The sequence below is a fragment of the Bombyx mori genome, chromosome 17 (assembly GCF_030269925.1).
Source record: "Bombyx mori chromosome 17, ASM3026992v2".
Taxonomy (NCBI): Eukaryota; Metazoa; Arthropoda; class Insecta; order Lepidoptera; family Bombycidae; genus Bombyx; species Bombyx mori.
Genome location: NC_085123.1, coordinates 3,442,579 through 3,468,824, shown reverse-complemented (window position 1 = coordinate 3,468,824; position 26,246 = coordinate 3,442,579). Strand labels below are relative to the sequence as shown.

Below are 26,246 nucleotides of genomic sequence, written 5' to 3'. Positions count from 1 at the left end.
AAGACCGAATTGCTAAAAGACGACAGGTTCTTACATAATTCAGTTTTAAATTCAGTTTTACAAGATTTTATAGGATGTACCTAGCTACATGATGTTGATACAATATTTTTTATAATTACTTAGGGTTTTTTGTGAAAAACAATATTTTTAAGTTAAGTACCTACTGTAAGTTATAATAAATAATATTTTTGCTGCCTCTTGTGATTAAGCCTTTAATACGCTTATTTATACGTAACTTTTACAGTTCGTACTTTAAAAGACTTTTAACCTTGGTATTTAATTTGTAATAATTTAACTCTATTAATTTGTATTTATTAGTAAGTGGTAAGAACAAGATTCTAATACATATAATGTTAATTATGATAAAATTACGAATTTTATTCAAACACAAATCCTAAGTTTCTGTTTTTTTGACAATATCTTTGTCTAGATTTAGACAGATTTTTTATTATGATTATTTGCGGTAGTTTTGACCTAAAACTGTGAGCGTGTGTCAAATAAATAGTATTCTTTAATATTTCAATAATTATATTGTTTTATTTGTCTCTTTTTTATCATTACATTGTAGGTAAAATAACGACTTAGAGGTCATTAAGCAAAAATTATTGAATAACTATCAAACTATAACCGACACTATACCAAACTTTTTTTTTAAATGCTTCCTCATTGATAAATAATCAATAATTTTATGGTACGCCACTGGATTCTGAAACAGCGTTAGTTAAACTGTTATTTTAAGCCGATCACGAAGCTTTATTTACATTTTTTATGTTCCATATCACCCATACAATGCTTAAAAAAACTTAAAACGGCCATACTGTAAAATGAACATTTTCGTATAGTGTCATTTATATTTTAAGGGTGCGATATGTTAAACAATGATATACTCATGCTTGTAATGTGTTTAGTAAGATATTTATGAAATTAATGATATGAACGATTAATTGCAAATAAATATTTATTCTTAAAACTAAGGTTCATTTTTATTATAATAACATTTTATCGTTCATTTCTTGTTCCTAAATCCATTTATGAACTGGTTAACTGGTTTTTTCAGCGTCACTAGTTCGTGTACAAAACCATTTGGAACCCAAGTCTTTTTTTCGGTCATTCACGAACGACACACAGCCACTGCCATCCTACTCTGTGCTGACTTTTGACAATTTGTTAGTTATGAATGTGTCAAAATTATCAATGCAAAGATAAAGTAGGTACCTACCTACAATGAAATGATATTTCCTTCGCAACAAACAAAAACAATAATATTATCGTAGTTTCTCTTTGAAATGGAATATATCGTAAAGGAATTAGATATAAGTAGTAAAAATGTTACAACCACGTCAACACCTGGAGTTTATGCAGTCACTGTCCATACACGTTGGATTAAACAGTGGTTAAATATCGAAAATGAAAACTTTTCAAATGTTTCTTATGTTTCGCAACCCGATGAAAGTACGCATCAACAGTTCAGAAGAATGTTCATTAAAGTACGTATTAACTCCTAAATACATGGCATTCAAATATCAATATAAGACTTTTTTCAAGAGATACTGAGATTATAGAAAAATATGATTGCGAATTATGTTTTTTATTTTTTATTTTTGTTTATTGCCTGTGTAGGCAGACGAGCATACGGCCCACCTGATGGTAAGTGGTGACCGTCGCTCATGGACGTCAGCAATGCCAGAGGCAGAGCCAAGCCGCTGCCTACCAGAAATTTATTATCTGTCATAGGATTTAAAGTTTTAATTGGTTTCTTAATAGTAATTCTATGTATCAGCAAAGCGAGCACCAATAAAGAACATTTGATGAACACTTTTAAGTACAAAATAAAGTATAAGATGTAAATGTCAATGCAAAAAGTGAAAAACCAATCAATCCACTTTGATTTCTTCTAGCAACAGTGTATTATTTACCTTATTAGATATTTCAATAGACTTAATACCTTGTTTGTATATTATGTAGAAGTTAGGTAGTTCAATGAGTTTGTATTAAATAAATATCCATTAAAAGAATCAGCTTGGCTGGGCTCCTCCTCTTGTTGATGTCCATGGTAACAATGAAGGCTTGCATGCTTACAGTGGCAATAAAAATTTTATGATTCTAATGATTTCAGGTTATACGTAAAAAATCATCTAAAGTACTACCTCTACCCCGCTATAAGTTGAACGAAAACACTTCAGAAACTCCACTGACATTCTCACAATTACTCCAGTATGTATCACAGAGCAACCAGAGAAGCCTCTGGAAAGAATCTTATAAAAAGTATTCACAAAATACAGATAGTAGCAGGACAGAGAATTTAACTGTTAATTTAATCGAGCACGATCAGCTAACATCTGAGATACTATTTAGACTGTACTGTTGCAACTTAATCAAGATCAAAGATTTTAGTTACGAAGAAATTATACCCAGTATGATAGTTCTAAAACCTCATGAGACACATAATAATCTGTTGGCTGCTATGTTTATATTTGAAACAAGTAATAACTTCTTTATAGTTTATAGAGGTAGCTATGAGAACAATCTATTAGATTGTTTGAATTATACTCCCAATTTAATTGACAAAAATTATGGAAGAGGATTATTTGTCATTTATCAGTTGTTGAACTTGGCAAAGGCCATGAGCGACAGAGGCCTAAGCTTGGGAGCTTTGACATTGCAAGATATTTACTTATCGGAAAACTTATGGCTACAAGTTGTACCCATGATTGTGAACAATATCCATTGCCTCGATCCTACTGACATATATGAACAGAGTAAAAGAAGAACTCAGTTGAATCAAGTTACTTTACCAAACTCAGAGACTTCGCAGTCCAATGATGAGTGTTCTTGGCGTAAAAACGCAGTTAAATTGGAGAAGATTTGTATGCTATGGCTAAATGGTATGATATCAAATTTGGATTACTTGAAACACCTCAATGTGCTGGCTGGAAGAAGTCCTAGTGATCCACAAACGCATTTCATGGTTCCTTGGGTAACTGATTTTTCATCTAGATGTGGTAATTATTATACATATTGTTTTAACGAGATAATATAATTAGTTTTTTGTGTATTTCATTGTCTGATAGTAACTGTAGATCATATATTTTTTTTATCGCATTTTTTGCTTTTCACAGTAAACAGTCTTACATCCTACATGCTAACCTGTCTTAACCTACGCTTATTGTGGCTTATGGGCAGTAGCAATCCCAGGGCTCAAGCTGTGGCATAGATATTATTGTCACAGTTTATAACAATGTATTCATAAACCCTTTATATATTATACATAACTCGGCTTATTAGGACAGGCCTCAATAGTAGATATCTATTCTAATATAGTTGCCATTTCTAAAGGAATGTCAGTCGAAACCTTAATTATAATTTGGATACGTTTCAGGTCGAAATTGGCGTGATCTTACTAAATCAAAATACCGCCTAAACAAAGGTGACCATCAGCTGGACATGACATATGACGTCACGAGCTCAGCTGATCAAATTCCGCATCATGTGTCAGACGCATTATCTGATATCACTTGTTATGTATACTTGGCTCGTAGGTTCGTATTACTAATTTATGTACATTACAAAATGGTTTTCAGCAAAAGTGTGTTTGTAAATATGTTCATTATGATAAAGTCCTAATTGTCCTACCATCTTCCTTAAACTATGTATCGATAGTCATTTTATATAGATTAGTCTCCGTGACCACAAATATGGTAAAGTATTGGAGGCGTCGGAAATAATAAAATGATAATTAAAAACTTGATATTGAACCGTAATAGATTTAACCCAGGCGACGGGCAACGCTAAGCCGCCGTTGCTCTAAACAGGTCTTGTTGGATCCACTTTCGGTACTTTTTAATTGCACTTTATAAATTATTCAAATCAAATCAAATCAAAAAAATTTTTATTCAACATAAATGAAAGTACTTGTTGAACGTCAAAAGAACTACCGCCAATTCACAAGAACTAGCCTCCGTCCTGAGAAGAATTGGCAAGAAACTCAGCGGGCATGTCTTTTTTTTTTACATATAAAATTATTATTTACATATTTATTTTTTAATATTTTTTTTTTTTTAAATATGAATTTTTTACACTGAGTATTATAACGTAACAATTACTACAATATTGAAATGCCTGGAGCGAGCAACTCATTCCCACTTTGTGCAATCTTCTAGATAATCGTTGACTTTATAGTAAGCTTTATTGCACAGATGTTCTTTAATAGTTTTCTTAAACCTATGTATATGTAGGTTCTGAACATCATGTGGGATTTTGTTGTACAGGCGCACAGACAAACACCCGAATGAATTTCGTATCTTATGTAACCTACTCATCGGCACAACAAGCTTGTGTTTGTTCCTAGTATTTCTATTATGTATGTCCGACTGTTTAGGAAACTCCTCAATATGTTTACGAACATACATCAAATTTTCAAAAATGTTCAAAAATGTACTGGGATGGCATAGTGAGAACTTTAATTTCTTTAAATTTCTCCCTCAGGGATTCCCTTGAGTGCATGTTATAAATAGCACGTATAGCTCTTTTCTGCAGAATAAATATCATTTCTACATCGGCCGCATTGCCCCATAGCAAAATGCCATAGAACATGACACTGTGGAAGTAACTAAAGTAAACTAAACGAGCCGTGTCCGCGTTTGTTAACATTCTAATTTTTTTTACTGCGTATGCTGCAGAGCTGAGCTTACTCGCCAATTTATGAATATGAGGTCCCCACTGCAGTTTGGAGTCCACTGTTATACCAAGAAATACGGTTGACTCAACAAGCTCCAATCATTCCTCAGAAACAATTACATCACTATCCACTTGTCTCACATTTAAAGATGGTTTAATACATTTTAAAGTAAATTTAATACATTTAGTTTTCTTACTATTCAATAATAGGTTATTGATACGGAACCAATGAACCACACACGAAATCGCATCATTCACTTCGTCATAGACTTGTCGTTTAATTTTAAATAATAAAGATGTATCATCTGCTGCATTCATAACTAAACTCTTCAAGCACCGGTCACCGTCCTCGTCGAAGCCGTTCGACGAGTGAACTAATAACATACCCAATGGATCTTCCCAGTAGGTCGCTATTCCGATTCGGTGGCAGTTTCTGCCAAGCACTGCACTTGGTGTTACCCGTCCAGCTGGAATAGTCCCTTAAGTTACCAGCTAATAGGTAGGGAACCAAATTATTAAAATACTACACTATTAACATGCCAAATTCTGTCACTATTTGTTGCAATGATCATTTAACACATTTAAAAGTTTTCATATTTGCGCCGCCGTTACCTCCCCTTGTTTTGAACCTCAAAAAATAGTGGTACTATGGCAAAGTCTTTCCCTGAAATGCCAGTAACAAGTATACGAAATTTGAAATTAATGAGATAAACATTTTGCTCAATAAAGTTACAAAACTAGATTTGATTAAGATTAAAATCCCCAACAGGACTCCTAAAGAGGTATTATGTAAATATGTACGCAACAAATGGGTGCCAGCCGAATATCCTGCTTCGATACAACGAATGCAAGAATGGACCCCTGACGAGTGCATACCGGAGTTCTACACTGATCCGACCGTGTTCAAAAGTATACATGAAGATTTACCGGTGAGTTAATTTAGTATTATTGGTATCTAGCAGCATTCTTATTTTTTTAAGTATGGCAATTGGCTTCATGCAAGGCCATAATTGCCATTGTCGAGTTTTAAAAAAAATACATAAATACATAAAAATTGTGTTATATGAAATAATTTTTCAAAGCAATATGAGACAATCTTGATTAATTTGAGACTTTAATCAATTGGGATGAAATAAAGTCTCAATAAAATGGTGATTACTTAGTAAGAGTTTGGTGAACTTTTTGTAAGAACTTTAGAAGCCACGTCTGGGGCTTCATTTCATTTTCCCACTACCGTGCACTTTCACTATGCTAAACAGTTAATAAACCACTGTTATTACACATTTAAACCTGAAGAAACGCTATATTTATATAATCAAACAATTCATACGATTTCACTGAAACTGATTAGTCACTGTTGCTATTTGATATCAGTGTGCCGGGCCACAGACCAGCTATTATCTGCCACTGATGATTCCTGGAACTTGTTTGAAGAACTCTGCTCGAGTGCTTCATATTTTATTCCTTCCATTAACATATTCCTATATTGGGTTGAGAATACTTTAACAATGTTAATATTGCTAGCAAACTCTTCCACCCGAGTAATCAGTTACCCTGTGTACATAATGAAACAGAAAATTTGAACTGTACTATACCAGTAATATATAACCTAGAATATGGGAGATACATACGACACTAGTGAACCCCGCGAGAACTCAGTCGGGTTTGCGATAGATTAATTGAAGATATGAGTGAATGAAGGGGATATGATACAATTTTTTAATTTTGACAAAACGGGCATCAAACTTTCCTTACTGTTCTTCGTACATAACTCCTTGATTACATATAATTTCTAAAAATAGCCTTTAAACCTAAGTTTTAAGGTCTAATATGGTTTATAGGCACATAACACCTTCATTAAATGTAATAACTCAAAAATCTTAAAAATTGAACTTAACCCCTTCATCCACTCTTGTCTTCAATTATTTATAATTATGTAATTTTAGGATTTAGACATACCATCATGGGCTTCGTGCGTTGAGGACTTTATAACTAAACATCGAGAGGCCTTGGAGAGCACCCACGTGTCGGAGAACCTGCACCATTGGATAGACATCGCTTTTGGTTACAAGTAAGCACCGACCCGATTTGCTATTCGGTAATGTGTGGTTGTTGTGAAACTGTCAGTTATGTACAAGGAATGTGGATTTGAATTGCATCACCGCGTAGTTTTTATGTGAACGTCCAAAAATTCTTCACATTCGTTTGAAAATGTCTTCTTTCAACGAACTTCTTTCAAACTGGAATGTTCAAGGGCAATGACATTAAAGTCTTTAAAAAAAATAACAACCATTTTGTGATATCTGTGATATGAGGTGAGCTGAGACCGCATAGGTTGGTATCACCACCCTTATACAATTATGCCGTAAACCAATAATGCATTTGGGACCTAAATTTTGGGTTTGAAAGGTGGTGTCAGGAGTCTCAATGCTGAGAAGTCAGCGGTTCGACTCTGCGCCTGGAACTGCCAAGGATTGTGTCATAAAACATGTTATTGACCACCAGGTTGTCAGGTCAAGCGTCTGTCAAAGCAAAGAACGTTTGCCTGTCCCTAGTGGACGGGCACACGCGGCTGCGGCGCGGCGGGACCGTGCAGCTGTTCACGGCGCCGCACCCGCCCCGCGCGCCCCGCGCCGCGCCCCCCGCGCCGCCCGCGCTGCACTGGACCCTGCCGAGGGACGCTAGTGAGTTCTGAGTGACCCCTCGAGAGCTATGAACTGCCTCCACGTAGATAGGGAAACAGGGAAACATTCTTTTTATGGTACATTATGAACTGCTCTTTAGTGCAAAAAATGTTATATTTATATTCATTCGCAACATGTACTCATATACGACGATTAGGTTCACTTTATGGTCCTCCTCCTCGAGAACGGTAGCCCGGAGATTAAAAACGGAAGCTCCCGCTATCCGAGCTTACAGAATAAGTTAAAAGGTAACAAACCATCCCATTCCTTCTAAGATTTCGGTATTTATTCCATTTGTTACGTTAAAAATGTGATTCGAATTTCTTTAACTGTAAAGATCAACACACTCCAGGGATCTTAAGAAGCTATAGTTCACACAGCGTCACCAGTGACATCCTCCTCCCCATCGATCAGAATATAGAACATTTACTGGTGGTAGGATCTTTTGTGAGTCCGCGCGGCTAGGTACCACCACCCTACCTATTTCTGCCGTGAAGCAGTAATGCTTTTCGGTTGGAAGGGTGGGGCAACCGTTGTAACTATACTTGAGATCTTAGAACTTATATCTCGAAAGTGGGTGGCGCATTTACGTCGTAGATGTCTATGGGCTCCAGTAACCATTTAACACCAGGTGGGCTGTGAGCTCGTCCACCCATCTAAGCAATAAAAAAAAACAAATGAAAGCCGGGTGTTTCCGATGAATAGCTAACTAACTAACCGTTATCATATAAGATCCTCCGCTCGCATCAAATTTCGACAAAATAGTTTTCTAATTGTTTCACAGAGAAATCAGTTAAAAACGAGAGCTCTGATGAGGTCTCCGAGGATGAGGAGGAGCCGGCCGGCGTCCCCCAACACGTGTCTTGTCTGCACGTGCCTCCGCAACGTCACAGATCCCGACACAAGGGCAGCAGTCGCGCGCGCTCCCTCTCCAAAACTCCCATCACCGACGATTCCCAACAAGTCACCGAGAGTAGGGCCTCCTCCCATTCGAGGCACTACAGGGTCCAAAGATCGGAAATGGGAAAAGGCGTTATTTATTTACCGAAAGAATTTAACCCGGTCGCTTCAATACAGGCCCTGGAAGCATTGGATAACTTCAAAACGAAATGCTTTTTCAGCAAAGCGAACGAAAAGGACGAAAAAGAAAATCTCGATTCATTCAAGTCCCAACAGGACGGTAAAGCAAAGGGATCCGCCATTAAAAACTCGGAGCGAAACGATGATAATTCGTTTACTAATCGCATGTTTCTCGGCTCGTACGATTATATAAAGAAATTAAATCACGACACGCATTTAGAATCGATTTTTAAGAAGAGAAAGAATCGTTCGTTCGTCACTAGGTACACGACGGACGCCGCGATCTACAAGCAGTTCATAACTGAAAATCGCAAACAAGACATGCTCGTTATCGGTTGTCTCATCGTCGAGATATTCCTGCACGCGCAGATGCGTCCGCTCAGGATGTTCCACGAAGATTTTATCGATAGATACAAATGCTGCAGGACCGTATTCAAATACAATTTTAACGCGTTACCTAAATGCGTGACTTACATGGCCTCCCTGCTCCTCGACGTACAGCAACCGAGCTTAAGTTTCAAGGACGGATTGTGTGTACGAGACGAGCTATTTAAAAAGAACCCCGTCACCGACAAAGGTCTTCCCTTTCCGACCCCAGCGCAAACGTTGCAGCCGTTGCTGGCCCAACACTTGATCCCGTTCCCTCAGAGTTTCACAGTATTGTACAAGCTACTGAGCGCTTTACACGAATATGAGTTAACTAGTAACGAATTGAACATACTTTCGTGTTACGTATGCGATGGAATTCAGTGTGATAAATATCAGAACATCGACAAGGCGAAGACGTTTTTCGCACAGCAGATCGCCGAAGGGAAGATAATGGCGTGCGTCACACATTTAGACGTTCTTCTAAATCAGATCGAGAGGAACACTCAATTCGATGTCATGGACATATTCCTGGCACACTATGTCGAATTACTGCAGAATAAGGAAACTTCGGTGCTGGCAGCTTGGTATTTGTTTGACATTGTCAGCAAGGCTCTGGGACCGAACGAGACACGAAAGAAGTTGATGAAATACATCCTCAATTTGTATGAAGATGATGATTTTATCGTAGACCGGCCGGAACAGCACAAGCTGACTGACGCCGACGACACAACCGCGACGGCACTCACAAACAAACAGAAACTTGTTAAATTATATCATCACATCTTTTTGCTACAATTAATGGTCAGGTTGGGCCTCCAATGTTTCCTGGACAACTTCACGCAGCATTTAGTCGAAGCCGTCGGTGGTTACAAAGATGTGTCCAGTGAAATAAATTCACCGGGACATTTGAATCACAAACGTGCAATGGCTAACAAGAAGCCGAGGTACTCTGACGATAATCTAAAAAGCGCTTTGTCGACCGCCACTGACATATTCTCACCGGACACCTCGTATGGATCTGAGAATATTACTACTCCTATCGTTGAGAAGGCCATAGAAGTGAACAATAGCAAAGAGAAGGACATTGATAATCGCAGTGAAAACGAATTGTTCCACTTCGAGAGTGACAAGGACAGACCGAGCACAAACTGCCGGAGCAAGTCCCCCACAGAATCGATTGACTCGTATGGTTCCAACGTCCAGGAGGCTCACACTCCTTCGCCATCGAGAGATCGCATATCCCCGAGTACTACAAAATATTTGACTCCTAACGCAAAAGATCACAGTGTTATTATCACGAACGAAGATAACATTGATGCGTCGGTCGCCAAGAAACCAACATCTCCCACGATAGACATACCGACAAAATCAATGTTCACTAGCTACTTGCGCTTCGCGGAGGAGAATCCTTCAGAAGTCGAGGTGCGGAGGGAGTCTCATTCGCGGCAAGTGAAGAGTCTAGAGTTCTCGAAGAACACAGACGTTCAGAATATGGAAACCTTTAATTTCTGCGAAGACAATATGAGATTCAAAGAGAACAGTTCATGTAAAATATCGGATATGAGCTCGGAGAGTCTGATCTGGCTGGCCCACAGGCTCGGTCCAGTGCTCACTTGCAGGTACATAACGAGGAATTTACTTAAAATGCTGACGCTGTGCTATATTGGGAAAGATAACTTAGTTCCGTGGGAAGGAGACGAGAGAGATGACTTCGATGATATATCAATAGTGAACAGCAGAGTCGTGGGCGATAAGAGTGCCGTGAAAGTAATAAATTGTCTTACTTCCATCGTCGGTAAGTATAATTAAATCAGTTAAAACCGTACTTGATAATTAACTAATAAATTCTGTCACGCCCTTTCTGTGTTCTGCAAAATATTTAATTAACTTAGTCAACTTATCTAATACTGCTGTACAAGAAGTTTGTCTGGAATATCTACATTACCTTTAGAAACTTTTCTCTCACCCAGAAAACAAAACAAACAGATATTTAATTTTAAATTATTTCACAAATAAAATAAATTCAATTTGATTCTAATTTATATGCTTTCCACTTCCAGCTATGTATGGGGAACAATTAATAATTTTTCAATATTTGCCGCACATGGGCGAGCTGATAGCGTCTTGTAGGAGGAGGCTGTCCGCCCCGCTAGAGGGCGGGGTGGTCGCATGCTTGCAATTGGTCAAATATTTGGTGCCTTACATGTCCGATGTCAAGATCATGGAGCAACTGCAGGTAGTCAGTGGTTTGCTATGTTTATCTAAACATTTGTAATTCTAAAATAACTAATCATCATCATTCTCCTGCCCTTCTCCCAGTCACCCGGGGTTTTTTTTATTTTTTTTATTTTTTTTATTGCCTTTGTAGGCAGACGAGCATACGGCCCACCTGATGGTACGTGGTCACCGTCGCTCATGGACGTCAGCAATGCCAGGGGCAGAGCCAAGCCGCTGCCTACCAAAGGGGTAGGCGCAATACGTTTTCTCCTTCCATGCTCCTGTATCATATATGTACTATTTCTTCGCTCACTATCTGTAATAGGGGACACATATCGTTTTTCATGCAATCCATCCATTTCATTCAATCCATCCATCAAAAAAAAATTAAACATGTGTTATTAATATAAAAGTTTGTCTATATCTCGATGATTTACGTCCATGAACAAAAGAAGATTCAAATTAAGCGAAACGTGAGGAATTACGTTCTAAGAAGTGTTCAAAGGGACTTCGTAATAGGAATAGAGTATAGTGTGTTCCCGAACTAACAACAATTATATAAAGTTTCATGTTCAGGATTGCTCTAAACAGTATGAACCGTATTAAAAAAACTGTTTCGTGTAACAATAAGACCGCCCATTGTGATGCTGGGTTTGGGTCGACGTCCAGACTCAATTGTAGGGTTTATTCAGTGTCGCCGTCCAACTTTACTGGTGGTAGGATCTCTTGTGAGTCCGCGCGGGTAGGTACCACCACCCCGCTTATTTCTGCCGTGAAGCAGTAATGCGTTTCGGTTTAAAGGGTGAGGCAGCCGTTGTAACTATACTTGAGACCTTAGAACTTATATCGCAAGGTGGGTGGGGCATTTACGTTGGTAGATGTCTATGGGCTCCAGTAACCGCTTAACACCAGGTGGGCTGTGAGCTCGTCCACCCATCTAAGCAATAAAAAAAACGTGTGGCACTCGGGAACTGCCGCGGTAAAGCTATTGCATAGAATTTTTTATCAACTTATGCAATTATAATTAGACAATGATAATTTAATATTAAAACAATAATAAAACAAGACCACGCCATATTAAACATTAATAACAGCAAAGCCTTAACTGTCCCCTTCACACTCATAAGCTAGACCGCGCGAGAGATAGATGGGCAGACTTTTCATGATGCGCATGCAGTGTGACATCACGCCACGCGTTTTTTCACAAACACTACACAAGCGCAACATGTGAATGTGTTGAACACAAGCTACATGGTAGGCTGAGTGAGGGGTGTAAGGTTTTTTTCGTTACGGAATTTCATGATTCGGTCGCCGCGCTCAAGGCCCGCGATAAAAGCTATGCAATAGCTTAAAAATTTAGTTCTTTGTTTAAATTCCAGGACACTTTTTTGAAAATAATCCTCCAGCCGGCCCTCCGCCTGTCGTCGACGTCTCGATGCGCGTACCCCAATGGCGCGGTGGCGCGGCGCGCGGTCTGCCGGAAGCTGGTCTCCGCGCTGCACGTGCTGGCGCTGAGGGTGGGGCCGGAGATGACGAGGAGACACCTGTGCGTGCCGGCCTTGCAGAGGTGAGGGGAGGGACGCAACGAAAACTAACGTTCCCTTTTACGTCAGTTGATTGTTCATGTCGTGCGTTTTCAGAGGTCTTTTTTGCCACGCACCATCCGGCTATGGAATGAGCTCCCTTTCACGGTGTTTCCCGAGCGCTATGACATGTCCTTCTTTAAAAGAGGCTTGTGGAGAGTATTAAGCCGGCCTGGAATTTCCGAAGTCACGTCACTTATCTTGAAAATGCCGTAAGCGATATTCAGGCATCTGTCAAATATCTTGCGTTCTGTGATGGCTCCCGCCACACATCTATATGGTTGTGGGAATCGAAAGAAGATGCCTTATCTAGTTTTAGCCAATTGATTGGCGAGAAAATTTGTGTGACGGCTTTGAACGTTGACATCATTGTTCATTATACAGTGCTGTCTCTGTCTAGCACAAGCTCCAATGACTTTCTCTTAATTTCTAAAAATATTTTATATTTGTTTTTCCCGATCAGCTTGCTTATGAGACATCACGCAATTTTGTTGTACCAACGAATAACTACTTTTACTATTTTACTAAAGTAGTGATGTTATGAATTTACTCATATCTAGCTATTAGGTCATTCTACCTGTTAATTTCTATTTAAGACCAAGGACGCTGCGAAAGAGACAATGCCATATACCGAATCAGATGAAGACAAATTACATCAGAAAATACCATTTAACTGATACATGTGAACTAAATTTATTAAATTTTTCAGATTTTTCTTAGCGTTCGACAAAGCTACTGGTAAGATCGATAACTGGCCGAAGCAAGACGACCTGTATCCTGAGGCTGTAAGTACATTTTTTTTATTATCATCAAAGAGCTTTATTGTGTTATAATAACATAATAATAATAATATAATATAATAATACTAGTGGTCCCCCAGTAGTCGAAATTCGACTATAATTAATTGAAATTATAATATAAGTTTGATGATTATTTTGGTTCTATTTTTAAAGACAATTTTAATTCTATAATCACAGATTTCGCCAAGAACTAACCTATAGGCAAATAATATTAATCTACTCTGATCTACTCTGATCTGACTACTAATTTGATCACAGACTTTAAACAATAACAGAAGTTTGACAATAAATGAAGACTTTATATATTATTATATGTGTTGTGTCAAATACATGGTAGTGTGTGTAATGTTTTTTTATTTACTTAATGTATTATTATGCTTAATAAAAAAAAATTAGCATTTTGCACTTCTCTATATTCTCTATAAGTGTGGGAAATTCCATACTCCTCCGTTGGCGCAATTTTCGTAAAAAGGTTTGGCTTCACGTATTATAATATAATATGTATACCATACTGTCCCAAACCATATACTATAATGTGTATTAGTATAAAAGTATGTTATGTACTAAATACATTAAAACTAAAACTTGACTGAAATTGAGGCTTACCTCAGGGCCAAGGCACACCAAAGAGTTCCTAAGTCAATGTCAAAAGACTGCAAAAGTCGATCCAGATATGTGCTTGGAGCGCTCACTGGACTTTCGGTACTAGGTTTTTGCAAGATGACCTAACTGAATACTATGGAGATTTTGCATTGAATTGTGTTACGCGCTGGGGTTCGGGATAAATAAAAAAATTATGCCGAAGTGCAAATTAACACTCTATCAGTACATAGAGCACTTAAAACACTTTAAAATTGTCAATTCGCTTCTTCCGCTTCGCTTCAGGTGATCCGTTCGCTGTTTCGGTTTGATGTAGTTCCGATTACTGACTGACTGCGTACCATCTCTGCAACTCTTATAGTCGATACCACACCCCAGAATTATCTAGAATATTCCACACATTTCGAGTATTGTGTTTCCGCTATCTGACAATAGATGGCGTTGTACTTCTCGAGCGTTCTAGGTGCTACTAGATCCTTCAATGTTCGTTCGACTATTCGGTGATATATGGCATTACTCTTACCGGCGTAACCACAGGTACCTTACATCACATACACTGTGATTGTGACAGCCTGTCAAGGACTTGAATTAACATCTTGGGTGATGGACTCTCTCTCGGATCAGTGTATAGGATTCTGTTCGCTAACTTTATGGCAAAGTTCATGCTTTTGTGAAACTGGATTAAAGGGCACCGTCTTGACAGAAAATAGCTATAAGAGGCCGAAATGCTGACCGTTTCGTCTACACCTACCTTTAGATATTTTATTCTTCTTTTTGTCCTTATCCAACATTATGAGTTCGGTGTAGCATGACCTCTTGTCATGCTCTTGAGTAGGCCGCGACTTGGGTAGTAGGCAGTGGCTTGGCTTTGCCTCTGGCATTGCGGTCGTCCATGGGTGACGGTAACCACTCACCATCAGGTGAGCCGTATGCTAGAATGCCTACAAGGGCTATAAAAATGCTGCATATGGATTTAGCATGAGCTTATAACCGGTAGCCTGCCCGAAGTTAACCGTCCTTTGGTTGTATAATAACATAAATACATAGCTGTACTCGCCCGCTTCGCTAAATCTATAGTGGTTTTTACGGATGTTCCGTTATAACTACTGAACCATGCATGCATCCGATTGACTTGAAACTTGGTATCCATGTAGAAAATATATGTACTTAATGGATAAGCTAATATTTATGTGAGTGTTGGACTCCCTAATAATAATGACAATAAATAAAAATGTTAAATGCCCCGCGAAGCGGGCTAGTATCTACGGCTAGTATAGATATACGATGCAACGTGCCCTTTTCAAATACCAAAAAATCACTTAAATTTGATAAGATATTCTTGTTGAATTTATCAGACACAAGACCCTGACGGTCAAGACCCGAAGGAAGGTTTCCTGGAGATATGTCGTGATGGCACGACGGCGGAGTGGCGCGTGCAGGACGGGCGCGTGGTGCGGGCCGACCTGCCCGACCGTCCCGATCTGGCCTGCACGCCGCCCAGGGTCACCGCGCAGCCAGACTCAGGGACGCTTACCGTGAGATTTTTTTTTTATTGAGGCGATGGGTGGACGATCTCATAGCCTAGTGTTAAGTGGTTATCGGAGCTCATAGACATGTATAACGTAATAGCCGCCACCCATCTTGAGATATTATATGATATGATATTAGATTACTGGTGGTAGGGCCTCTTGTGAGTCCGCACGGGTAGGTACCACCACCCTGCCTATTTCTGCCGTGAAGCAGTAATGCGTTTCGGCTTGAAAGGTGGGGCAGCCGTTGTAACTATACTGAGACCTTAGAGCCTTAGTGGCGCATTTACATTGTAGATATCTATGGGCTCCAGTAACCACTTAATACCAGGTGGGCTGTGAGCTCGTCCACCAATCTAAGCAATAAAAAAGAGATACGAGTTCTAGAAACGCATTACTGCTTCACGGCAGAAATAGGCAGGGTGGTGGTACCCGCGTGGACTCACAAGATGTCCTACCACCAGTAATTACTGCGTAATTACGCAAATTATAATTTTGCGGGTTTGATTTTTTATTACACGATGTTATACCTTCACCGTGGAAGTCAATCGTGAATATGTGTTATGTACGTATTTCATTACAAAAATTGGTACCCGCCTGCGGGATTCGAACACCGGTGCATCGTTCGATACGAATGCACCGGACGTCTTATCCTTTAGGCCACGACGACTTTTAACTTCTACTCTTGGTTTCTAACAGGTAACAGGGTTAACAGTAATCAAATAGTTCCTAGTAGTTGACCTCATTAATAACTTAGATATCGTATATGTTCGTCGAATATATTATTATGTGATAAGAATGATGTGGAATAATTTCCAGGCCCAAGAGGAATTACTAATGGTATTCGACGAAGAGTTGGCTCACAAAACCTACACGAGCTTCACGCGTCTGGTCGGCACGGAGACCATGGAACGCTGCCTCAAAAACTTGGACACCGTGAAAGGTTTATGCAGAAAATACGAACAGAATCATTCGATAAGGTGATCTTACGACTTCATATTAACAAAATTAAAAATAACTTTTACGGGTAAATTACGTCATTTTTCATTACTGTTCATTTCTATGTAAGAATAAAGCAGATATAAATTTAGTTTAAAAAAACACATGAGTTATGTTAAGCTTTGCTCCTATAGAAATAATGTACACGTTTTTTTGACAACCCAATACGTCGAAACGAAATTAGCGTGAAGTGAACAGCCACACAATGCATCTATCTCACTCATACATTTTTCTTTCGTTCGCTCATCAATTCGCGATACATGTCACGAGACAAATGAGCTAGTGATCTAGCTAGAGCTGAGTTACTGATACATTCGGAGCTAGTGTGATTTAGTGATACATTCTATCGGTGGGAGTCATAAATATATATTTTTTTTATTGCTTAGATTGGTGGACGAGCTTTACAGTCCACCTGGTGTTAAGTGGTTACTGGAGCCCATAGACATCACGCAAATGCGCCACCCACCTTGAGATACAAGTTCTAAGGTCTCAAGTATAGTTACAACGCCTGCCCCACCCTTCAAACCGAAACGCATTACTGCTTCACGGCAGAAATAGACAGGGTGGTGGTATTCACCCGCGCGGACTCACAAGAGGTCCTACCGTCAGTAATATATATAGTATAGTATATTCTATATCACTCACTCAGGAGCTACACATCTTTAATGTGTACGGAAACGATTTCAGCTCCCCCCTTCAGATAGCGCGTGCAGACAAGCGCGTCCAGTCCTCGTATAGCGACGAGCCGCTGTGTCGCCGGGCCGGCGCGACGCCCAGCCGCCCGCACGACGCGCCCGCGGACCACATCTCCAGCTCGAACAGCTTCGGTTCCAACGTCACCCTGGTCGGGAATCGAATAGACGTTGCCAGCGACGCGGGAACGGAACTCGCCGGACAAGGGGAGGGCTTCGACGTGGTCTCGTACAAAATGGACAACGGTGTTAAAAGCGAAAGGTCAGTCGATTTGGTGAATTTAAAACAAAAATAATCGATAAAAATAATAATACTATTTGTGTTACATACCTCTAGTTAGATTTTTTTTGCGAAGTTTTTGGAATATGCTTGATATATATTTTTAATATTTGCTATAACTGAAATAAATACATCTATAAATTTGGCAAAACAGTGAAGACCGACATTATTTACTGTCTACCAGAAATAGCCCTGAATATCCGTATATAAAATAAAACAAAAAAAAAAAATTGAGCGCGTGCAACTTGGTGCACGTGAAAGAAGTGAAAATTCTTTTGCGGGGTGTAGTATTCTTCATTTTTAATATTTAGATCAAATTTCTCTTGTAATAGGGAATGCTGTGTATAAGAGAAACCACCTCTTCTATATCTATTTATCTATCTCTAGCCGTAACGAATCTACGGCTAGTTAAATTTTACTCTCAACGCGTCTAAAGAAGTTTCACTTCTGACTTTAAATATCACAGATTGCGTACTACCAGTCTGTCTACGATAAATACTCTTGGGTTTCTTCTCTTTCACGGGCTTACACAGGAGATAGCTCCAATTTGGGAGCTTTGAATGCGACATGTCTAAACGGACCTTAACTGTGTCAAATAATGACTATAAAATTTCTATAGGCAAAACGCGATTGTATGCTTACAGACATTTACGTGGCGACTGGCTGATCTATTGGGAACATGAAATAGGCCGTGCCGATAAGGACACAGGGTTCAATTTAAAACAGATCAAACTACAGACGTTCGCGGGGCACACGCATTCGGTCAAGTCGATACATTGCCTCGACAACGAGCACAGCTTCATGAGCGGATCGAAGGATAAAACGGTCAAGCTCTGGTCTCTGAGGAATCAGGTAATGGCCTGTTCAGCAGGTGGAAAGAGGGGTCGCGTGATGTGGTCTGTGGTGCCCAGGTACCGGGTGACTGGTACTGACGGATTCCTAGCTTTTTTTTTTTTTTTATTGCTTATATGGGTGGACGAGCTCACAGCCCACCTGGTGTTAAGTGGTTAATGAAGCCCATAGATCCCATAGATATTATCTACAATAATAATTTACTGTTTAAAAGTTTTATAGATCTATAATTTCATAAATGCACCATTCACTGGTAGCCTTAGGGTCTATTCCATTTACGCCCTAGCTAATTGGAGAGCTCACGGGGCGCAATCTGAGAGAGTTGCTAACACTGACCCCAGCAAGAATGGTGCTTCACAGAATCTACCACCTTTGGATACACCATCCTTTGTTATGCCCAGGGCGACGGCAACGCCACAACGCAGTGCAACTGGACGTACACGGGGCACAAGAAGGGCGTTCTGTCTCTTTCGTTCATAGAGTCGCAGCGTCTAGCCGTCTCAACCGACTCCGTTGTGCACATATGGGACCCGTTCATGGAGAGTGTTGTTTCACAGGTAAGGTCATTTTATTATTATTATTTAAATTTTTTTTTACCGGAGTAACATTAAATAGATTCACTGTCAAAGCATAGTGTTGTGGTAGTGATGTGATGACTTTGTAGCTGGACAGCATCAAGAGTCCCGTGAGCATAGTTCGTGCGCTGCCGGGTGCCTCCTCGACCGTGGTGGCCGCCACCAACGACGCCACCGTCAGGGTCATAGACGCACGCGACCCCAACCACTCCTACGAGCTTAAGGTAAATAACTACCCTATCTATATCTATACTAATATATAAATCTACAGTGGTTTTTACGGATGTTCCGTTATAACTACTGAACCATGCATCCGATTGACTTGAAACTTGGTATCCATGGAGTAAACACATGTATTTAATGGATAGGCTAATATTTATATGAGTGTTGGACGCCCTACACCAGTTGCGGGGGCGTTAATGATGAGAATCTTTGTGGTGGTGAGAAATGATAATGATAAATTTAAAAGCCCAGCGAAGCAGTCGGGTACAGCTAGTCAGATATAAGTCTACTTTTAAACGTTAACTAGAGTACAGTAAAAGCTCCTTATTCGCGCTTCCATCGCAAAATGCCACTGAATTCCTATACTCGCGTATTTAATCGGTATATCGGTACATACAAATTGATAAATAGGATTTCAATATGTATGTATCCAACCGAATGTCCTTTTAAGGGCGTCGTCAAATGAACTAGCAAAAAAACGATGCGCGTGCAACTTGGCGCACGTGAATGAAGTGAAACTTCTTTTTCGATGTGTTGTATTGTGGTTTTCTTCATAGCCCAAGAGCCCGCGACAGCCAGACCTTCGTTATTTTATAAAAGCTGAAAGTTTCTCTGTGTATATTTCCAACACAGGTAAGAACGACCTGCGACTATAGAGTGTCGATCGTGGGCAGGTAGCAGGCAGTAAAGGTATATAAAATAGTACCTTAAATTCGTTAAAGTATAAAGTTAATTTTTATTATTATTTACTCCAGAATATCTTTAGGAATCACGATTTCCATTGCCGGACACTTTTTACAGTTGCTACCCCCTGCCAGACACCCCTAAACTCTAATAAATTTTAATTATACTTTCGTTATACTATAAAAGCTGAAGTTTATATAATAATATGTTACTTAGGGACTTATAAAAATATGTTACCCCAATAGCCAGACAGTTTTAATGGTTCTTACATCTTGCCAGACACATTGAGGCCCCGCTGTAGGTGCGAGCGCGAGGTAGCAACTGTTCAAGCGAGTGTTAGTAAGATAGAGTGCTTAGTCTATTGTATGTGAAGGGCTCGACAAGTAATTTAACCCTCAAACACAGCCCACTGAGTTTCTCGCCGGATCTTCTCAGTGGGTCGCGTTTCCGATCCGGTGGAAGATTCTGCGAAGCACGGCTCTTGCTAGGGTTCGTGTTAGCAACGTCGTCAGGCTTGAGCCTCGCGAGCTCACCTACTAGTTGAGGTTATGCTGAAATAGCCTCTCAAAGCTCCCAGCTTAGGTAGGAAAGAAAAAGTGTCGGAATGTTCTGGAGTAAAGTGTGTGTGGGCGGTCCGCAGCTGTGGTCCGGCGGCAGCACGTACATCCGCTGCATGTGCGCGTGGGACGCGCGCTGGGTGGCGTGCGGGCTCGCCAGCGGACACGTGGCCGTGCTGGAGCTGCGCACCGGCCTGCCGCTCGCCGCCTGGAAGCCGCACGACGGAGAGGTACGCCGGCCGCGCGACACGTGCCGCGTGCTTAATGCGAGCTTTTTAACGCTCTCGATAGTGTAAAAGTTAACTCAAATTTGTATGCAGTTGGAACAGCGCCCCTAGCGGCAAACGTAGGCAAACGTTCCAATTCCAAAATTGAGTTAACTTTTACGCTATCGAGAACATAAAAAAACTCGCAGTAAGCACACAGAGCGACGGTAACCGCTCACCATCAGGTGGCACCCTGTGCTAGGACCGCAGTGCTATACCCCTATACAGGCAAAGTTACTTTAACTAATAATTAATTTCAGATTTATTTCATCTTGGATTTTGATCAATATTTTCTTTGTTACACACATTTACATACATTTTATTTATATTTAAAGCATAAAAAACTAACCACATATGACTGAACGAAGAATATAAAATAATTAAATCACTTTCGAAATAAGAAAGTCTTAAGCATTTTAGTTTCATCCTAGACTAAAGGACGCGATAGATGGAATCATAACGTCATCATTCACATAAGCCATTTAAGTTATTTACTTCACTATTTTTAGGGGAATGGCACAGAGCACTACTTCCAAACCCACCAATAACTTAAAAGGCTTATCTGTGAATACTTATTAAAATATTTCATTAATAAATGTACCTGTCGAGTCTCTATATCGGGCAAGGATTAATAAGACACGTGTTCAGTTAAGTGGCTAACGTATATTGGGATTACAACCTAACGTGCTATCGACAGCCCGACAATCCCGAGACTGGCGTAGCATCATTGCAATATAATTACCGCTAACATATACATATCTTATCTTATACTTTTAAACGAGCAATTCTTGTATATATATATATAATCTGAATCTCGGAAACGGCTCCAACGATTTTCATAAAATTTAGTATACAGGGGATTTCGGGGGCGATAAATCGATCTAGCTACGATTTATTTTTATTTTTTTATTTTATACTTATTGTACACACAAAGAAAATAAAAAACAGATTTAAAGAATGTCTAAATACTATGTACAAAGGCGAGCTTAACTCATTCATGAGTTTTCTTCCAGCAAACCAATAGCAGAGAGAAATACGATGTATAAGAGGGGAATAGTGTACAATATAAAAGCTATTAAAGCATGATTTTTAAACTAAGCTTTAAAAAAAAAAAATCTAATAAAAAATTTTTGTTCAGAAAATGTTGTTTTGTTCGTGTTTTCAATAATCAACTTTATCGATAATGAACTTTATGACTCTTCCCGACATCTATTGGCGAATAATAATACTATTTTTCTTAATTGAGGGCAACTAACTGCTTTAAAGACACAACAAGATGGCGTTATCAAAAAAATAAAAAACCGAGCAATGCTTGGTCATCGTCTAGTAATTATTAGTTGCTATGGGGACATTTGTGATCACTACATAGCGCTCGTTTTATTAATCCATTGCTGGTTTGATTGAAGGTGCTGCGTCTGGCTGCAGTAGACCAGCACAGGCTGCTCAGCTCCGGGCTGGACCAAGTGACTGCCTTGTGGAAGCCGGACGATGGAGAACTCATCTCATATTTGAAGTAATCTCAGAATCTCTCTCTCTTACTGGTGGTAGGATCTCTTGTGAGTCCGCGCGGCTAGGTACCACCGCCCTGCCTATTTCTGCCGTGAAGCAGTAATGCGTTTCGGTTTGAAGAGTGGGGCAGCTGTTGTAATTACATTGAGACCTTAGAACTTATATCTCAAGGTAGGTGGCGTATTTACGGTTGTGGATGTCTATGGGCTCCAGTAACCACTTAACACCAGGTGGGTTGTGAGCTCGTCTACCCATCTAAGAAAAAAAAAAATACATTCTCCAATACCGATTTCGTCCGAGAACGAAACCGGGTTTTTATTTATTTATTGCTTTGATAGATGGGCGAGCTCACGGCCCACCTGGTGTTAAGTAATTACCGGAGCTCATAGACGTCTACAACGTAAATTCGCCACCCACCTTGAGACATGCGTTCTAAGGTCTCACTTTTTTAACAGTAGAGGCAGGCAGCGACTTGGCTCTACCCCTGGCATTGCTAAAGTCCGTGGGCGATGGTAACCACTCACCACCAGGTAGGCCGTATGCTGGTCTGCCTACTGCCTCACGGCAGAAATCGGCAGGCTGGTGGTACCTATCCGTGCGGACTCACAAGACGTCCCACCACTAGTACAGTATTGTGAAGTCTAGCACGGTTTTCATTAAACGCAAATATTGTTCTACGCTCAGAGGGAGCCCGGAGCCGGTGCACTGCCTATCCGTGCACAACGAGGAGCTCATATCCGGAACCACCAACAACCGGATCGGAGTGCACACCTCGCTGCAGCAGGACGCCGGCTTCTCCAGCACTAAGCTGCGCTCGGACACCTTCAAGGGGGTCCTCACCTGCATGTCCGTGCTGCCGATGAACAGACTGCTGCTCTTGGGAAGCGACAACGGAACGATAAGTCTGCTGTGCTGATTGAACACAACACATTTACCGGTGGTAGGACCTCTTGTGAGTCCGCACGGGTAGGTACCACCACCCCGCCTATTTCTGCCGTGAAGCAGTAATGCGTTTCGGTTTGAAGGGTGGGGCAGCCGTTGTAACTATACTTGAGACCTTAGAACTTATATCTCATGGTGGGTGGCGCATTTACGTTGTAGCTGTCTATGGGCTCCAGTAACCACTAAACACCAGGCGGGCTGTGAGCTCGTCCGCCCCTCTAAGCAATAAAACAAAATCTTTCCATTTTGTTATAGAGCACAATTGAAGTCGCCAGTAATTGAAGACATGAGTGGATGAAGGTTATATAATGCAATTCGTTTTTGAGAAAACTAGCATCAAACTTTTGTTACTTATACTTTTTTTTCGGACATAACTCCTTCATTACATGCGATTTCTAAAAATAGCCTCTAAACCCGGAGTTTTAAGGCCTAATATTTTTTTTTTTTTTTTTAAATGGTACTTAACCCCTTCATCCACTCATGTCTTCAATTATTCTATGAATGCGATATATATGGTATACTACAGTTAATGCGACTTTAAAAAGAATCGCAGTCATTCCATTAATTAAAAGTCAACGTTTACAATTAGAACTATTTTATTAACGCGCAATCGATCTCACCATAAAAATATTTTATATTCGATTATTTTAATAAGAAATCTTAAAATTGTTAATGTTATGTCATTAGACTTACTATTTGAATATTTTTAAACTATTATTCGTTTCCCTGAGTAAACTGAAGCAAACCGAGCGAGGTCGTTGACCTTTGATTTCTGTTCGTGGTACATTGCGTGCAGTGTTTGAAATCAACATCGATCATAATTTTATCATAATATTAATGTAGTATTAGGCATCACAAGTATTGGTCCGTCTTCGCGATCGTTAATCGGTATTTGTCGTTTTGGTATTTTTCGGTCCGGTGTCGTAGTTACGGTCCGCGCGTGACCGCACGATTCGACTGAACGATCTGACCCAGATAACCCCCAAGGGAAAACAGATTGGCCTTGGATCCCGCGATTCCACAGATAAATTAATCACAGAGAAAACATTCAACACAATACAAAATTGTCATGTCAATGTCATGTAATATCATCATCGTCATCTCAGCCTAAAGCTGCCCACTGCTGAATATGGCCTCTCCAATATTATTTTATTGAGAAATACATTAAGTCATGTAAAGCGTTGTAAAATATTTATTTGTCAAAGCAATATCCAGCACTGGTTCCAAGAAAAGCCTCAGTCAAGACAATAGTTGGGGAGACTAACTCAAACGGCAACAATCTATTACAGTATTATACATAATTAAAGTACAAAATAGAACCACAGAATCGGAGCTACGAGATCGCATCTATAACTTCCATTATAATAAATGTTCTTGTATAAAAATGTCAATAAAGATTACTTAATTTATTAAATAATATATTCAAGTAAATATATGATTATTAAATATAAACAAATAGTAATAAAAATTTATATAATCGTTTAATTTTATAAATCTCTAAATGGCAACAAATCTGTGTATATCAAATGTACCAAAGATTAGTAGAATTTCAAATGCGTGTACTAACTAAGCAAGTACCTATCAAATAAATAGAACAATACAACAACAAAGCAGCTGTGAGCAAGCCGACGTGTTCTTTTGTTGAAAAAAAAAAGTCATTAATATTCTTACTACATAATTTTAAACTAATTATAATTAAATTTTAAAACGGCAACCCTGTGAAGTTTAAAGTTTTCATATAGAATTAATTACTTCATCACTTGATAGTATGTACAGAAAAGTATTATAAAATATAATTTAATTTTTTGACACTTATTTCTATGTCGGACACCGTACTTCCGTTCACTAAAACAAACACTTTGATTAAACAATTATCACAAGGCTAAGTATTTTTAGGGTTTTCGCGTGTTGTAAAAATAATTAAAATTATTTTTTGGGTTCAATTACGCTTTTTTTTACACTTTTCTTGGTCACGAATGACACGACTAAAATCCGTAAAAATAGTTTTAAGGATTACAAAATTAGATTCTAAATACATAATAACAGTATATGAACAAATACTTTTTAAGTAATTACGAAGAAGCAAGAACTGCGATTTATTTATTTAAAAAAATATGTAGCTGTTGAAAATGTTTTAACATCATTGAAATCAAATAAAAGTAAATAAAACCTTTTTTTAAGAACTATTTAGACTTTTTTGTTAATTATTGAAAATTTCTATAAATCATTCCAATCTTTAGTTAAAATAGAGCTATAACATATAAACATAATAATATGCATAATAACAATGTTTTCATTGTATTATTTTAGTGAAAATAACACAATACAACTTATAAGTACAATTTAACCTTTTCATTATGGTGTAAATCTATTTTATTATATTTTAATAAAATGTTAGTTTCTTAGGTAATTTAGCAGAATGAAAATTTTGATAAAAATGGTGGCTTATTTTTTTACACAACTCAATTATTGTTATCTGGAATTTATTTTTTTGGAATAAAAATGATATTTAAATTTGCAACATTCCTTAAGGTGCCCTCTATTATTTAGAATAGTCTAATGAAGTTTTTTATATGAGTGAGCTTATTTACTCACTGCAAAATTGTCCGAGACAGTTTCTGCTTAGCATTTGAAACAAAAATATCCTGCAAAATTATTTGGAAGCGGAAATTTTTATATATTTTTAAACTCTCGAATTGTATATCTAAATTCCATATCTGTTGCTCATGTAACTCTGAAAAATTGCATTTTGAAGGTTCTTCCTTTGTTGCCTTCTATTCCTATGATACAATTTCATTAGCCATCACAAAATTGTAATAATCATTTGTTTATTAAATATGCAGTCTGGTTTCCTGTTGGTGCCAAACTTTATAGGAGAAGATAAATAACGTCTTAAAATAAGCGTGGGTGTTTATATCACTATGTAGTATCACATTAGATATAGTGGATAAGACAGTTAATGTACCTACATATTAATGTAATAAGGGATGTAAGACGTGTAAATTTTGTAATAAATGTTTTTAGAAGAAGAAAAAATGTCTTATTTTTAATTAATATGAAATGGCTGGTAGACCTTATGGTGAGAAGTAGAGGTCAGTTGTGATAATTAAATAAAATATATAAAATTAC

The 26,246-nt window shown here is 38.9% G+C and overlaps 1 protein-coding gene across 2 annotated transcripts; it reads left to right on the top strand.

Annotated features, from left to right (window-relative positions):
• Window positions 1–995: 995 nt before the first annotated feature.
• Window positions 996–26,153, top strand: LOC101740900 (WD repeat-containing protein 81). 2 transcript variants are annotated; one of them, XM_012690318.4, is made up of 19 exons: window positions 996–1,487; window positions 2,117–3,002; window positions 3,380–3,539; window positions 5,447–5,606; window positions 6,624–6,748; window positions 7,183–7,361; window positions 8,146–10,605; window positions 10,871–11,046; window positions 12,407–12,594; window positions 13,320–13,395; window positions 15,366–15,545; window positions 16,359–16,519; window positions 17,226–17,492; window positions 18,155–18,362; window positions 18,764–18,919; window positions 19,027–19,161; window positions 20,484–20,630; window positions 22,073–22,179; window positions 22,860–26,153. In XM_012690318.4, the coding sequence occupies exons 1-19, from the start codon at window positions 1,287–1,289 to the stop codon at window positions 23,089–23,091; spliced, it is 6,204 nt and encodes a 2,067-aa protein (XP_012545772.2). In that variant the 5' UTR covers window positions 996–1,286; the 3' UTR covers window positions 23,092–26,153. The 2 variants fall into 2 exon arrangements, with proteins under 2 accessions (XP_012545772.2, XP_037872631.1); XM_038016703.2 differs by lacking the exon at window positions 996–1,487 and having other exon boundaries at window positions 2,840–2,977.
• The last annotated feature ends 93 nt before the right edge of the window (window positions 26,154–26,246 follow it).

Coding starts and splice junctions, on each gene's coding strand:
- LOC101740900 (XM_012690318.4), top strand. CDS start 1,287: ATGGAATATATCGTAAAGGAATTAGATATAAGTAGTAAAAATGTTACA. Junction 12,595..13,319: donor TGCGTGCCGGCCTTGCAGAG/GTGAGGGGAGGG, acceptor TAAATTTTTCAG/ATTTTTCTTAGCGTTCGACA. Junction 17,493..18,154: donor AACGGTGTTAAAAGCGAAAG/GTCAGTCGATTT, acceptor GTATGCTTACAG/ACATTTACGTGGCGACTGGC.